We start from the raw sequence: 17,712 nt of genomic DNA, 5'->3' as shown, positions 1-17,712 counted from the left end.
GTTTGCAACCAAGAGTAGAAAAGCTTAATGATATAATATACTAAAAGCTCCTACAAACTAGCTAAAGACAAACACAATAGAAACATATTATTAGTGAATATAAAGGGTAAGACTATTTTTACACCTTTACTGATGGAAATATAAATTGTGCCAGCCTTTTTGGGAAACAATCTGCCAAAAGGTATTAGAAAGTTTTAAATCTACATAGACAAAAATAAACATATGAATAAAAATAAAAAATGAATGTAAAGGTACAAATAAAAATCTATTTGTAGTAGGCAGAATTCTAAGTTGGCCCCCATGATCTTTGCCCCCGGTGCTACTCCTGTGATAATGCTACATTCACAGGGCAAAGGGATTTTGCAAATGTAATTAAGGTTTCTAGCCAAATGACTTTAACACACAGAAATTACCCGGGTGAGCCTAACCTAGTCACAGGAGCCCTGTAAAAGCACAGAGTTTTCTCTGGCTGGTAGCAGAGGGACCACAGAGAGTCAAAGCATGAGAAGAATCTAACGACTCCTCGCTAGCTTTGAAGATGGAGACCACACGCAAGGACTGGAGAGCAACCTCCAGGAGCGGAGAACAAGCCCTGGGGACGGGCGGCAAGGAAACAGAGACCTCTGTCCTACAACCATCCTACAAGTGTAAGGAATCAAATTCTGCCGACACCACGAATGAGCCTGGAAGTGAACTCTTCCCCAGAGCCTTCAGTTAAGAGTCCAGCCTGGCACACACCTTCATTTCCGCCTTATTGGACACTGACCAGAGAGCCCAATCAAGCCCGCTTGACGTTCTAACCCCCAGAATGATGAGATAATAAATGCCTGCTGTCTTAAGCTGCTCAATTTGCAGTGAATTGTTATACAGCAACAGAAAACCAGTACGTAATGTAACTATGCGTGAAATCCAAATGACCCAAGAACATGTGAAAAGCTGTCCAGATTTAGTGTCATCAGGAAAATGCCAATAAAACAACTGAGAAATCACCATACCTACCACCAGGCCTTTTTTTTCCTTTTCTTTTTTTTTTGGTTAATGTATTACTAGTGAATATAAAGGGTAAGACTATTTTTACACCTTTACTGATGGAAATATAAATTGTTCCAGCCTTTTTGGGAAACAATCTGCCAAAAGGTATTAGAAAGTTTTAAATCTACATATCATGAATATGTGCACAGGCATGATTACCATGACAGCGAAAACCTGGTAGCAAAGTAAATGCCCATCAGTATGGAAGAGATTTAATAAGTCATCATCATAGAGTATTACACAGCATTAAAAAGAATGAAATAAGAGCTATAAGATAGACTTGGAGGGATTTTCATCACATATTGTTGGATGAAAAAGGATGCAGAGGATATATATGATCCCACGTACTTAAAGCAATCTGACCCACCAAAAAATCTCATTTTATTTCTATAAGACTGTGTGTATATATTAAGAAATTTAAAAAAGATCTACATATGTATAGAATTTTAATGTGCTCACAATACCATTAAATTTTAAAAGCAAGCAGAGTAATATGTAGAATAAGGCAAACCCCATATGTAATATTTGTGTATACATATTTGTATGAACAAGAATAAAGATACATAGATCAGGCTGTTACAAGGGAGGTGGGAGTGAACTGGTATGGTGGGATAGGATGATTAGTTTTGCCATTATGCATCTTTATTATTTCAGTTATTGCTCTTTTGCATTTTTAATTAATTCTATTAATTTAAATTGTAGTACTTTTAATTTGTACCCCCTCTTAATCTGAGAAACATCATCTCCCCTCCCTGCTTTGTTTTTCCTCAGCACCAATCACTAATATTCTATATATTTTACTTGTTTCCCCCAACTGAAATGTAAGCTGTATCAGTTAATAATTTTGTCTGTTCACTGAGGAACTCCAGCATCTAGAACTGTCTGGCACATAGCAGGCACTCAAATATTGAGGAAAGTAGTATTTTATGTATAACTTCTTTAGGGTTGCTCAATGTTCATTTTAACCTTACTTCTCCTAAAAACGTGATATTCTAGAAGCTATCAGGATTGTGACAGAATTACATGACAAGAGGTCTGAATTCAGGGAGTGAATAATAGTTATTTGTTGGATGCTTATTACTACCCATGTTATCAGGTGTTTATCTATTATCTCAAATCAATCTAACTAGGCATATCTATAATTCCCATTTAATTGAAGAGAAACCAAGTGAGAAGAGTTAGCTTGCCTAAAGTCTCACAGATAACAAATGTCCTGTGTCCGGGCCAAAATCCTCTTCTTTCCTCTGTGCTGTATTGATCTTAAAGGAATCATATTATGATAATTAAAAAGGAGAGAGATAATAGCTCTTACATGATATACAGGTTTAATATTATTCTGACACTCTTTTAGTTGACTATTTCACACACATCGTTCACTACTCTGTTGATTCTATTAATGATTTAAAAGTCATTTGATTGTTAAATGTAAATAATCTGTCTCTAACTTGTTGACTGTTTTACTCCTGAAGCAATTAAGCTGTTCAGCTCAAGGCCTCCAACCACCTGGGCCCTGCTGGAGTGGCAGCAGCAACCAAGAGAACACACAGCTCTTGCTAGGAGAGTTAATAAACATTTAGATAATCACCATCAAATCCTCAAGACCAAAAGCAGCCCTGAGAACATCCTCAGGGATTTTGTCCCAGATTCTTCAACTCCAAAGCTGGCTCCCCAGAGGAATGCCTTTCTTGACAAGCTTCCACTGGGAGGGGTTGCCTACCCCTTTGGAGAAAAAAAGCCAGTCAGGAATAGCAGGACCAACGAGGGTTACAAGGAAAAAGAGTGGTGGACCCCATCTGGGCCCAGGACAGACAGGTAGGTTTATGTTCCAGGCTAGAGGAGCTCCCCATCAAGGGATCAGAGGCCAGCAGGTTGGTGTTGGGGAGGTAGGGAAAGATGGGACATCATTAACAGGGCTGAGACACCTCCCTGTCGCCCCCATGCTTTGCTCAGTTCCAGTGCAGGCAGGACTGGAAGCGCACGGCAGAGAGGGTGCTGCCTTTGGCATTCTGTTACCACCTTCCAGATCAGGTCCAAATAGCTCCACAGATCTAAATACATTTGATCACCTAGGGACTGGCAGGGATGATTTCTTTTTGTCTTTGATGATCTGGATAGATTTAGAGTTTTGAAAATGTGCTGATTACTCAATCAACAAATATTTATTGCATACTTTCTATAATGTAAGGTACCAGGAGAGGTGCCAAGGGGAATGTAAGAAAAACAAAGATGGTCCCTGCCTCAAGGAGTTTATAGGGACAGAAGCAAACACATAACCATTAACTGTTTTATTTTGTTAGATGACAAGTGAGCAGTACTTAACACGTAAAATCTGAGTTGAGGATGGGGTAGAATAATGGCATTTAGAATAAAACTCATCCCTACATGCTCCCCATGCCTCAAAAAGTCCACAAGATTTTGAAGGATAATATATAAATTTATCCTTCTTTGCCAAACTTCATATTCCCAGAGTAATTCTAAAAATCACACAGGATAAATTATTTTCGTGTTTATCTGCAGAGGCAAGCAGTATATAACTTGCATACATCGAGAGCACAAAACTCCTTGGATCTATAACCTTCAAGTTCAAAAGTAAAATCATTTCTGCCTCCAGAAAGCAACGATGTTTCTACCAAGGAAAAAAGTCTGCTTGCAAGCTTTATTTTTTTTTAATTGGAATCATTAGATGTGTATTTCTAGGTATCCTACAGCAATGAGAAACAAGGAGCTTATTGTCTTGCTTGTTTAAAAGACTGACCAAAAGGAATAAAAGAAAGTCTGAGTACTTTAGTGTTATGAGAAAGCCTGATTTTTTTCTCATCCTGAGATCTACAAGGAAACTGAAGAGGTACTATTTCATTGAAAAACAAAGTTTCCACTTAAATGAATTGATTGTCAAACGGCATTCTGGCTGAACTTCATTCTTTCAAAATCTGTGAATGGCAATTGGCAGAATCTAACCTTAACGTTGTTAGCTCTGAGGAGACACTGCTATTAACATTATTTACATGGTATACGTGCTGTATCTTAATGTTTCATTCATTTTAACATGTATCAAATGCACAAGGCTCCACGTTTACCTGCCAGCTACATACAAAAATACTGCTTTTCCAGTCAGCAAAATACTGAGACATTTACCACATATGAACACATTCCTACATGACAGCAGTTGAGTATTTGGGTGTGGGGAGGTCAGGAGTGTTACCCATAAATGACTGTGAGAAGATATGTGAGACCGTTGAGTTGTTCTTCTCTAAAATACACACTGAGTGAAACTATTCCATCAATAGGATACTCTAAAATAAGAGAGCTCAGAAGTCTATAGAAAAAGATGTAAATATATATATATATATTTTCAAATGCTTTTAAAAGCAGTCAAAATCATTCATAACAGCTCATCTTATAAAAATGGTTCTATCTTTTCATGAGATTTCACTTGGCCACATTAGGACATTTCTTACATGTCTGGTCCTCATGTTGACATATGCAGATGACACAACATACCTGGGCCTATGTTAATACAGCTTCCTAAAATGTAATAAAAGCTATGTTGCCTGACACTTTACCACAGGCTCTAGGACACTTGCGATGTATTTCCTAAAAATCTTCAATCTAGGTAACAGGGACGGATGACAAACAAGCCAGAATTGGAACCATTCATTTTTAGAGGTCAAAAGGATCTCAGAGGTCATCTTTCCAGGCCATTTAGAGAGAACGGAAGACAATGGGTGGTGGGCCCAGGTCACAGGGTAGCTGTCTATCTTTCTCGGTGTGGGGCTTCCTTCCCCACACCCTCTCCCAAGTGATCCAGCACCCAAAGTGAACTCTTTCTGATGAAATTTCTTTTGCTCTAAGTTAACTTGTTTATTTACAAAAAAGTACCCCCTTCACCCCACTTTCATAAGGAGTATTGGATGTCAGTATACTTTAACATTTCAGCTCATTTTATATAAATCACAAGCTGCTTATTTTTACAACTCATGCATAACATAAAATTTGCTTTCCACACACTTTTTGTTGTTGTTAATTAAAGAAAGTTTTCAGTTTGGGAATGCTCATTTTAGAAGATGGGTCTTCCTACTATTACTCTTAATTTGATGATGCTATTATAGGAGGTAATTCAAAAATATCTTTGGTCTGAGGTTATAGATTGAGAACTTGGTATGTACACTGGATCTTATGAGGGCATGAAAAACTTTGGCACATGAATTAACGACGCTAACTCTAGTACTCCAAGTGGCATTTAACAGATGTTTTACTGTTGGTTCTCCTTACATCACTGGGTTAATTCTCTCTTTAAAGAGGCACACAGGGAAAGTCAATGTGGAGTTAGCATCTGGACCAGTCTTCCTGTAAGGTGAATGGCTAAATCACCAAGGACAAGAGAATTTTCTGCAAAATAGGCCCTTCCTATTAGCAGGATATTGTAGATTTTGCTCACCAAATAGTCAGATCCTTCTTCAAGTCTGACGGAAACCACTATTACCTAAAAACAATAGGAATAAGAAAGGGTGTAGGGTTTTGTCAGATCTAAGTGAAACAAAATGAGTTATTTTCTACTTGGTGAGTTTTGGATTGTTTGGTTTTGAAAGTGTACAAAATATACTAGATTAAAATTTGTGTTCCAGAAAATATGAATTCCAATGTTCAGAGGTGGATGTCAGTGCCGCTCCATAGAATGGGAGTGTCCTGAGCACTGGACGTGACAGGTGTAAATGAAAAGGAACAAGTGGAGGGATGCTTCAAGGTTATAGTGTTTGGGTTAAAGGGTGCTGCCAGACTCCCAGGAGTTCCTGGGGGATGGATGCCCTAAGCGCCAGGACAACTCTAGGACCCCTCAACATCTCAGTGGTGGTCTTAGGAAACCCAAAGCAGGTCAGAGCACTACTCTGAACCTGGGAGGATCCCAGAGGGTCCATCAATCCACGACAAACTTTTGGAGTCCTCTCGACCTTCTGAGCTAGATTATTCTAAAATAACTCCAGCAAATCATGTCTCAGTTCTCCTTAAAAGGGACATTTCTGACACTACTGAAAAATGTGCATGTCCCAAAGGATGTAACACTCTCTAAAGCAGCATACAATACATCAAAGAACAGTGGGTAACTTCAAGGCCACCAGAGAAAGGATCTTTTTAGATTCCATAAGTATTGTGGCTCCTGGTTGGAACAAAGAGATTGTTGAGTTCAGGGCAGGCGAAGTCCTTGAAAAATAATGTTGATTTGAAGGAGCAAAGCGCAGGGGAAGGTTTATGCTTGTCTGTTCAGTAGCAAAACCAAGAAAAAATAGAAACATTAAATTTATATATGTATGTGTACAAGTTTTTGGTCTTGTTGAGGAAGACTGGCCCTGGGCTAACACCTGTGCCAATCTTCCTTTACTTTGTATGTGGGACGCCGCCACAGCATGGCTGACGAGTGGTGTAGGTCTGTGCCTGGGATCTAAACCCAGGAACCTGCGCCGCTGAAGTGGAGCGTTTTGAACTTAACCACTATGCCACAGGGCCTGCCCCTGTACATTGTTTTAAAATTATGTAACTGAACACTTGAAAAAATATATGTGTCTCTGAAAGTATCATTGATCCAATCTTATGTATTCTAATATTATGGGCTTTCCAAAGTTCCAAACTCTCTATGATAAACATCTCCACCTTCCTCACAATCAATAATTAAGATTGGTTTATTACTTTGGACTCACATCTACTTTATCTAATGCCCTTTTATTTCTCTGAACCCCTCTACTACCTTCCCCTCAAAAAACAAAATCAGGTTGTATTAAAGTATTTTAACTGCAAATCCATTAGATTCCAAATCTAACAAATATTTCAATTCATGAGACACCTATAGCACATTAGCTATATTTATACACTTTATTTAAAAACAAACAATACACTTAGAGCCACCAAAAAAGGATATCTTAATTAGCTTATCCATACCCTGAATTTACAAAAGAAACTTCTTGCACCACAAAAATTAGCATTTGGATTAATTTACATTAATTGATTTTATAACTAAATTTTAAAAGACCTGAAGATCAAACAATCTGGCCCAGGGCTCACCAGTTGGGGGTTGGGGTGGGCTGGAGAAAAGGAGTTATTCAGGAATCTGAACTGACAATGCCCTGAGGTCAGCTGTAGTAAACTGAAGTTGAGAAGACATAAAATAACCAGTAGATGTCAGGATTACAAAGAAGTGGTTCCTCCTAAAAATAGGTATTAGATCAATTGGTTGGGATGGGTATAGGGGATGCCTCAGTCTGGATTGGAAAAACCTGTGTGGAGAGGGGGGCTTGTATTTGTTTCTCACAAGAGGCAAACTTCAGCCAAACAATGAGAAGAAAACAGAGAGGGAGGTATGTGGTAGACCGAAGACTTTCTGGTTGCTGACAATACCAAATTTAGTAGCTCTCTACAAGTCAACTAAAATATCATTCTCTGAGACATTTTCAGAGAGGAGCTAACAATACAACCAGCGGAGAATCATCCTACATTAACAAGGCACTCAAAGGTTCACAGCCTGTTAAAAACTCAGGCAGACATTAGAGTTAATCTAAGTTAAGATAAACTTTCTACTTTGCATCAGAGGGATGACAAGAAAGTGGTCCCAGTTAAATGAAATCAAAAGTTTGACTAGCAAAGATCCAGAAAATTCTGACCCCTGAGCACCACTTCAGGAATACTACTAGAATAAGTAAGTGGGACCTAGGGATCTCTGTTTGGCCTAACATTCACTTTTTTTAGATTAAAAATAAAAACTGATGCAATCTGTTAAATATTTTGTCAACCTGGCTTCCCTTACAAGGACCTGAAGATCCAGTTGGATGATGGATATGGCCAATTAAAAAGCTTTCAGTGGCAAAAGTAAAAATGATTCAAATAATTTACAATGACCTGTCCTTTGTTTTCAAACACAGATATGTTAGTTTTCCAGACCTTCCCCTAAAATGAACTTTAGGAATTGATACATTTCACAAAAAAATACATATAATTTGTCAGCTAATTTTGTACAACCTGAATCCCAGTGTTGAACACTTAAAGTACTGCAATAATATAAATAACTAAACAAGTAACATAGTAACAGAGGCAACTTCTGATTAAGTAAAACTAATGATTATGTACTTAACAGCCTTCAAATAGTTTTCAAAGAATAAAGTAGGATGAAGAAAATCATACTTAGAGCTCTTTTTCCATGTAAATTCAAGAACAGTTTGGCTCTTGGTTGAAAACATCACACAGACATAATACTAACCAGAGATTAACTACCTCCACTCACCATCAACGCTGATGAGAAATTTTAAGCAGTTCTTTCAAAAGAAAACCAAAATTAATTCTAAGTCTTTTGATCTGATTTGCGACATCTTAGTTCAATACAACTTAAATGACAAAGCCTGAGAAAAGCACCAACATAGATTTTTAAATTGCATCCAACCATCATTTCAGATCTCATAGGACTTGCTTTAGTTCAAATGGCAGCAATGACAAAGAGGTAGATATGAAAGATGCCATTTAAATACTATTCTTAGGTGGAATTTTAACTAGTTCAGGTGTTTAATCTAAAAATAATTTATACTAGTTGAATCATCATGACATGCTCTTGTGTAAGGGGGAAACTTATGAAGTACTAAAAAAGTCAGCCTTTAAAAATTACATTTACTTAGCCAGTATTATTTAGATCCCATAATTTTGGTGAACCAATAATTTCTCCTTTTACCTGAAACTGATTATAATGAAAGAATAGTTATCTTATTCTCTACTGAAATTTCTAGGAATTCACATTCAAAATCCTTGGAAAGGATATATGGTGCTCAGAAGAGCACAGACAGCGCATGAAATGTCCCCTGAAGTCCAAGAAGTTGAGCAGATACATTAAAAAGACACTAATGGTCACAAATTAGGACCTTCACAGATAGGCGTGCACATGCACGTGCGCACGCACACACACACACACACACACACACACACACACACTCTCTCTCTCTCTCTCTTTCACCCCTGCACCCCAAACTCAATCCCCATCCTCACTGTAAGGCTGCATTTGTATTTTTTTAAAAGGCACCTCTCATTCTCTAGCTATTGCCTTCTTGATGATATCTGTTTTCTTAAAAATCCTCAAAGTTCAATGGAAACAGTTCAGTACTGAGAATGGAATATTTTTCAATTCACATTTGAATAGCCAGGTTTTCTTACATTCAGATTTTAATAAACTAGAATGACAGTTTTTAAAACAAGCATGCTAGCCTAGAATGAATATAGTATATACAGTAATTTAAACATTTAGAACTATATATTATACTGCAAAAGCAAACAGCACAACACTCGTCATACTCATCATTACCTGCTGTGTACACTACCTCCAAAAATGAAAATACAAAACAGTAAAATGCACCTATGGTTTTATATATATATATATATAGTCTATATATTATATATATTCCTACAATATATATAATATATATTTATAAAATATACATACATTTTAGACATTTTCAAATAAATCTTTATCATTATCTCCAAAAGAAATTTATAGCAAGAATACTGAAGGAATGAAAGTCAGATAAACAAAAAATTTCTCACAAAGTACATTATCAGTGATGCAGCTCAATTTCCCCCCTTTTAGTCATAACTAAAATGATTATAAAAGCTAAATACTTTGCATAACTAATTATTTGTTTATGGCAAAAACTGCTAAACTTGTTCAATAGAAAAATACTGAAGGTCATTATATCACTTATGTTAAATATCTGTCTATGGTTCAATTAGCAAATGAGCTCCATATGACAGGTGAGTTTTGAGAAGGGTGCTGCAAGCTCCCAGAGATGTCTCCACAGCGCATGAAAATAAAGCAGGGATCCCCATCTCCTGCTGATTTTCATACTATTCCAATACATTTCATCCAAAATATTTACAAATCAAGCACTATGAAAGCATTTCAATGACTCTGAATCTTGATTTTGCTCATTTTGTGAGTTTTCGTTGAATTTTCAGTAGGCTGAGGGAAAAATCAGACACAAATACATGCTTCTATCTGGTTGGAAGACAGCTCTGGCTCATCTCTAGGCTGAGACCATACAGTGCTAGTGGAGAAGAGCTTCTGTGTACAGTCTCCAATGGCATAGCACTGACTCTCTAAGAAACTTTCAACAGTTCCATCATTTGCACTACATCTCTCATAGTTATTTTCTACTCACTAACAGGAAAATTTTAACCATGAGGGATAAAATGCAGGTGAAGGGAATGTCTTGGTTTTGAGAATTTCCGTGACGTAAGTAAACCAGGCACTGAAGACCTTGGAAGGTAATTAAAACAATAACTGGTAGAATAACTTTATAGTCGTCCATCATAAATACGCCAAGCAAGGGACCTAACTGGAATTTTCCAGTATTGTTCTATAAATGTTAGGTTAGCAACACCATTTCTTTACTCTGTGAAGAACCAAAAGAGGAATTCATCAAACACAATGTGGAATTCTGTATCTGTATGGGAATATAAACATTCACCCAGTAGCTCATGTCCAGGTCAATCCATTTGATTACATGAAGGAATCACTTGAGTCCACTCTTAACCAAAGCACAGATGAAATAACACACCTGTGTCAAATTAATTAAAGTAAATCTGTTTATCAATCAGGCAAATCTAGCACAGGCCTTTAACTTTAAAGAAAATTTGCCTGCAGACTGCAGAATTCTAGAGACAGACAAGCAGAAACTTTACACAAAAATTGTCAATTATTATCCACATCACCACCAGAATATTTCTTCAAGGAGCAGATAAACGTATCATCAGAAGTGCCATTGTTATGACAATGGAATATGTGGGGAGATAGAAATGTGGGGATTATATTAAAAGGTTAAAATATTTACGGATATGAATTTTTTTAAGTCTGAGAGCCTATTACATATACATTTCACTGAAAAGTTGGACATTAGTAATTTATTTCTAATTTCTAGATTGGCCTCTGACATTTTGGGCAAACAAGACAGAGAGTGTGAGGAGAGGCAAGACAGTTGTAGGGATGAGGTCTATACACCAGGTCCAGAGAGTGAGGCCACAGGAATCCCAAGAGCTGGCCCTATGCAGGTCACAGGCAAGGGGAGCTCAGGAAACCCTGGTCCTTTAAGAGATGGTTTTTCCCAGACACAATGTTGATTCGCTGCCCATTAAATCATGCCGTGTATTCCAATTAAACAATGGAAAAGGGGTTGGGAGAGGGAAAGAGAGAGACAACTCTTCAGCCAATACTATGCACTGAACTCTTCCATCTAGATTTCTAGGAGTTTCTCCTTCTTGGGAGTTTCTCCTTTTTGGGAGATATTAATGAAGGACTTTTGGGGTATAAAACATTTGCTTTATTTAGTACTTCTGCAAAAGCAGCTGCCTGAGGTTAACCATACCCTTTGGACTGTTAAAACATAATAATTTTGAACTATTTTTGGCAGGTGCCAGAAATTCAAATACGAGAGACAAAGAAGAAAGAACAGAGATCATCTGAAGCACAGTTATGTAGGTTTTGACAAGTACTTGCAAATCACTTCCATTTTTTCAACCACTGAAAGGTAAGACTTCATTGATATGAAATAATCACTCTGGTACTATAAATATCACAGGAATAAAGTGAATTTTAAAATTAATAGAGATTATTATAAAGATATGCCCTGCTTGAACTTAAAAATAAACATAATCTTAAACCTGAATAAGTTAAATCCTTTAGTAAAAGCAGACTCTATCAACTATTCTTCATAATGGTGAGTGTTTGTGAAAGCTAAACTTTAGAATGGTACCAAATCTATTTCAAAAATGTAATACAATATAGAAATCTGCTTACAAACTATTCATTTAGCATTTCTGAATAATATATTTAACATACTATTGCATTTCTTTTTTTTCCCCCAATAGGTAAAATGCTTTGCCAGGTGCTTTATGTGAACAGTTGAAAGGAGAGCTAAATTAAAAACTCATTTTAACACTGCCTGGTCATTATGCACACAGGGGTGAGTACAACAGATATGGTGAAGATTACTCTTTTGCCTACCTAATGTGCGTGACAAGATTTCTCAGGGGAGAACTAGGTCTGAATTTCCATTCTTCCTCTGCTCATTCCCAGCTATCAAGCTTTTTAATGATCCCTTATAGTGTGCCCTATTTAAACAGGGACAAGCTAAACACCTATGTTCGCTTAGGCCTGCCTAGCGAATTAGAACAACTTCAGAAATAAACGTTCTTATTTGGGGAAAATTTGAAACAGTTTTCAGGTTCACAGATTCAGCTGAACTTGCAGCAACCTGAACAAACCTTAGTTTTAGAAAACAGTATACGAATTGCAAAACTATACTTTAACAAATGTTCTCTGTGCTCCTTCAGCAGAACAAAAGGGCAGGACGGGTTGGTTCTTGCCCTGGTCTTCTGGTATCTCTTTTGTGCAGTTGATTATTTATAAAGAGCTAGAAGGTGAAGATGATGCAATGTGTCATACAAAGACTTTAGCCAGTGCATCAGCCCCAGCACTGGCTATATAGCATTTGGATGGGTGGAAAGCTACATCATGAATTGATTCTTCAAATTTTTTCCGATGAGCTGTGAACTCCTGGATACACGTCTTACTTTCTAGGTTCCATAAACGTATTGAACAGTCATGACCTATACCAAAAGAAAAGAAATTGAAAGGAAAAATTATATTAACTCGAAAATAATAAGGATAACTAAATAATCCATAGTTGATGTACTTACTGCCAGACATCAAGTACAGGCCATTAGGATCAACCGCTAAACTTGTAACAGCTTCTAGGTGGGCTACCATCGAGTGGATCAGTTTGCCTTTGGAAAAAGAGATTGTTACTCTTTATTAACAGCTTTTCCTCATCCTGAATATATGCCAGCTACTGTGTTACACTGGTTTCTCAAGTCACCCCTCTCTGTGTACTTACTGCATCAATAGCTTTTTCCATCAGCTAAAGCAACATGTGTCTTCCCCACTCTAGCCACAGTAATGATGATGAGAAACAAAAGCTCAAATTTCAGATTATGTTTTTGTCTTTCAAATCACAGTATGGAAGTCAGTAATTTGTACACAAATATTCCTTTAAGCCATGTTTATTAACTAGAACTCAGACATTATTAATCATTTACTTTGCATCCTTTAGCTACAGGCAAATTATATGGGTTGGGGGAAGAGAAGACAAAGACAAAAGAACAGAGAGAAAACCTGGCCATAATTTTGGTGGAAACAATGTAAAGAAAGGGATTAAAAATATTAAATTACTTATCACTCACAGCTAAACAAAGTTAACAAAAGCCAACATATTTACAAAGTCAATAGCAGATACTCAGGTAAATATGGCTGCTAATACAGTGTTTTTCTCCCAATACAGCTCTCTTTTGAATTTCCTTTAGACTAGTGAATTGTAATCCAATAAACACTGGGAAAGCCCCCATGGCCAATTCAAATTAATCAAGACCAGTCAGTCAGTATATAATATAGAAAAGATTAGTCCATGGAAAACCAAAACCAAATGACTCAGGGATTTTCCACCTGCAATATGAAGGCTATTCAAAAACTGAACAATCTTACACAAATATAATGATCATATGCCTCTACTTCCAACATGTTTCTACTTTTGCCCAATGTATTCACAGCTAGAGATCATTTTGATTGGTATTTGAATGAATTTTTATTGTGTTCCTAGTGATAACCTTGGCTCTAGGGCCAAAATACAGAATCTACTTACTATTAAACAAACCTAGATGATTCTATATGCTATCAAGACTAGTTCTTAGCAGATTTGGATGGAATGAACAGAAACTGAGGTAAGAGAATATCTGTGTTTCACTACCTATTGCCTGACTATAAAGCCACTGACTGACACCAAAATTAGCCAACTTACCGTGGAGATTTTTTTTGCTTTAACAATAATCATTTTTTTTTTTTTTTGGCTGAGGAAGATTCACCTTGAGCTAACATCTCTTGCAAATCTTCCTCTATTTTGTATGTGGGTCAATGCCACAGCATGGCCACTGACTGGCAGTGTAGGTCCAGGCCCAGGAACAGAACCCAGGCCACTGAAGCAGAGTGTGCTGAACTTAACCACTAGGCCCCCAGGGCTGGCCCAACAATAATCAATTTTTAATAAATTCTTACCTGTATTGTTATCATAGAATTTGATGTGCCTGTCTTCATGTGCAGTGATGCTGATGGGAAGAGTGGGATGACTGATGACTCTATTTATTTGGCAGGAAGAGCTGGCTACTAAAAAAGAAAAAATTAAAGAGCAAGACAAATTAGTCAAAGCTACAATTTCTTCAAAAGAAAAATGAATACTTGAGACTGAAAAAGTAAATAATGTAACTTTGCCTTTCATTCATTTATTCTGCGATTGTGTTCATAATTTCAACGTTAGGAAATGAGAACCACCTGAGCAATACTATGCTGACAAATCCAGAGGTACCTAAGCCCTAGAATTTCCTTTCCACCACCTGCTTTCTATGGTGCCACTCAGGGCTTAGCCTAGAGCCACTGACATTTCTCATTCTACAATGTTCTGTGATATTTGTGCTGCTTTAATAAAGTTTCATTATTACTTACATGTAGGTAACTTTTAAATTTAAATCTCAGCTCTTTCTGGATACAGAGCTCTTTATCACATGGTTATTGCCGAAAGATAAACATGACAAAGAGAGCTTCTTAACTCTTTAATCTTCTTTCTCATCATAATAGAAACGTTCATCATTGACATCTATCATGTTTGGAATCTTAAAATAGTCAGCATCCTAAGTATTTTTCGTGCATCATTTAATAGTTTTCAAAGAGATTTTAATTATATGCACAATGAGACAGGCAGGCCATGTCATTAGGCCCATATTACAGTGAACGAGCCAAGGTCCAGAAAAAGCTGTGACTCCCCCAAAATCATGTGACAAAGCCAGTACCTATTCTAACTTCTACCTCTATCCCAACCAGATAGTTCACGCAAATCAGAAAACTGCCAAACCTGGTACCTAAAATATCACAAGTTCCTCCTGAAAGCCTTTTATCAAAAGGAAATTAATAATTAAGAACAACTTAGGTTTAATTGATTTTTGTTAAGAAAATTTTTGCAAAAAAAAAAGGAAAAACTACATAAAGATAACACTAAGATATGTCAAAAGTTTAAAAAAAAATCATTATATCACCGTCTAGGGAGAGAAAGGAATGTTCCTATAAAATACCTTATTGGGACAACCGGCAAATCTGAATGTAAACAGTAACTCAGACATTGTGTCCATGCTAAATTTCCTGGTTTTGATAATATAATGTGCTATGCCAGAGAATGTCCTTGTTCTTAAGAATTAATTACATGCTAGAGGATCTAGGGGTATAGAGGTATGATGTCTCTTAAGTGTCTCTTAAGAATTTAAAATTACACACTTGTATAGAGAATGATAAAGCAAATGTGACAAATGAGGCAAAATGTTAAAAATTTGTGAATCACGTAATAGAAAATATAGCTAAAAATAGCTGTAAAGAACAGTCTACTTATTGAATTTTCATGCGGTTCCTAGAAATATGACATCTTAAAAAATTTCATATTTTTTTTTAATTTTACTACTTAGCTTTAGGTCATGTATTTAAATCTAATTTTTTTTTTTTTTTTTTTTTTTTGAGGAAGATTAGCCCTGAGCTAACTGCTGCCAATCCTCCTCTTTTTGCTGAGGAAGACTGGCCCTGAGCTAACATCCGTGCCTATCTTCCTCTATTTTCTATGTGAGACGTCTAGCACAGCATGGCATGCCAAGTGGTGCCATGTCCGCACCCGGGATCCAAACCGGCAAACCCCAGGCCACCGAATTGGAACATGCAAACTTAACTGCTGCACCACTGGGCCGGCCCCTATTTAAATATAATTTTAAATTTACTGAGAGTCTAAAACTGATATTTCTTGGCAAAAAAAAAAAAATTCTCTTTTTCCTATTCTATAATCTCAATTTTGATTTTTTTGTCTCTCTTTTACATTCAAATAGTTCAAAGCTCTATTCATACCTATTTTTCCAAACATTTCTCATAGGACACCAGAAGAAAACAAAGGACAACAGACTGGGAAGAGAAAATGAAGAAAGCCAAAATGGAATAAAGGAAATTTTTGAGAGAAAAAGAGAGAAGAGAGAAAGACACACACACTCATGCATATGCTCGTGTGCACACACATCATGGTAATTATTTTTAAAGCTAGTTCTCTGATTAAAACAACAGTATATGTGTATGTAGTTTTCTTTATCAACTGCAAACTAATCTATGATTGTCTGGATTAAGCATAAAGACAAAAAGCAATGATTAAAAAAGCCAAAATCAAAAAGATTCTGTAGTATCTTCTTCACAGTCTGAGAAGTTATATATTTCCTGACTTCCTGCATCCAATAATCACTTTCAGATTTGGGATTCTAAGAGGAAGAACTTAATTTATATTCTAATCACCACTGAGATGTGTCAAATTACATTATTAATACAAAATTAAGTTGACTAAAAAATTAAATTATGAGAAATGAAAAACAGATTTATATTCAGAATAAATATTTTCTTCAAACAGAATTGAAAACTAATTGTTTGGTATAAAATTAAATTTGACTCCTCTTTGGAATAGCTCAAATGTTATTTCAAACAGTATAGTTATAAATGTGCATAAACTTAACCCAAAGTCTTAAAATCAACTGTAAATTATTATATCCTTTTAAGTAACTGTGTTCTGTGATTTAGGAGGCAGACCCCTTTATAATGACAAGCATTTATTATGGTTGACTCTAGTTATAATTTCGATCAAGTTTAAAAACATGATCCAAACGCAGACTATTTAAACTGGTATACATACTCGTATCTGGATTGGATTCTAAAGTGAGAATGCGTTGTTGTGTCTCCATGTTAAAGATGCTTGTATATCCTTTGCTGAATGATGCTACCATATGGCTTGGGTCACTGCTCACTAGATCCACAGAGGCAGGGATTCCCAATTCTAAAAGAGGCAGAACATATTCAAAGAGAATGGCCATTAGAGTTTACTTGACAATTGTGCTTAAAAGATAGCAAAACAAACAATGGTGTGATTTCCTTAAAAAGTAAATAAGGCTTGACTGTAAAATAAGAACTAGCTCACAGACATTCAACACAGATTATTTCTTTTGTTACTTCTAGCCCTAGCCTATTTTCCCATCCTTACCTGTTCAGCACATCTTCTACCTGTTACTCAGCTAATACATTCATGGAATGCAAGTCTTTTTCAGAAAATATATAGAAAACATGTATGGACTACAAGTTTTGCTGCTTCCACCTATACCTGGAATTTAGAGTGGCATCATGGAAATTCTTCATTTTAAAAGCCCATCTCTTATTAAGAATGCTAACTCCTCAAAAATAAGGACTTTAAAACGTAAAATCAAAATTGTTAGTTATTCACAGAGTCAAGTAAATATCAAATATAGGCAACTCATCAAAGATATATTAATGACCAATAAGCACACAAAAAAGTGCTCAAAATAATAAGCCACCAATAAAATGAAATTAAAACCACAGTGAAAGACTGCTACACATCCACCAGAATGGCTAAAACTAAACAGACTGACCACACCAATTGTTAGTAATTAAGGATGCAGAGCAACTGGAATTCTCATATATTGCTGTCAGTAGTGTAACATGGTACAATAGCTTCAGAAAAAAGTTTGGCAACT

At 36.4% G+C, this 17,712-nt stretch overlaps 1 protein-coding gene across 2 annotated transcripts in view; it reads right to left on the bottom strand.

The window, feature by feature from the left end:
* Nucleotides 1–11,349: 11,349 nt before the first annotated feature.
* The window catches only part of STRN (striatin), a 98,358-nt gene continuing 91,995 nt past the window's right edge, over nt 11,350–17,712 (bottom strand). For both annotated transcript variants that reach the window (XM_023619241.2, XM_070236448.1), the window contains 4 exons: nt 16,860–17,000; nt 14,159–14,266; nt 12,751–12,837; nt 11,350–12,660 (listed from right to left, as the gene is read on the bottom strand). In XM_023619241.2, coding sequence (XP_023475009.1) covers nt 12,491–12,660; nt 12,751–12,837; nt 14,159–14,266; nt 16,860–17,000 — 506 coding nt within the window. In that variant the 3' untranslated portion in view covers nt 11,350–12,490. The remainder of the gene's footprint in view (nt 12,661–12,750; nt 12,838–14,158; nt 14,267–16,859; nt 17,001–17,712) is intronic.

This window comes from Equus caballus, chromosome 15 (genome assembly GCF_041296265.1).
Source record: "Equus caballus isolate H_3958 breed thoroughbred chromosome 15, TB-T2T, whole genome shotgun sequence".
Lineage (NCBI taxonomy): Eukaryota > Metazoa > Chordata > Mammalia > Perissodactyla > Equidae > Equus > Equus caballus.
This window is presented reverse-complemented; position numbering and strand designations above follow the sequence as displayed.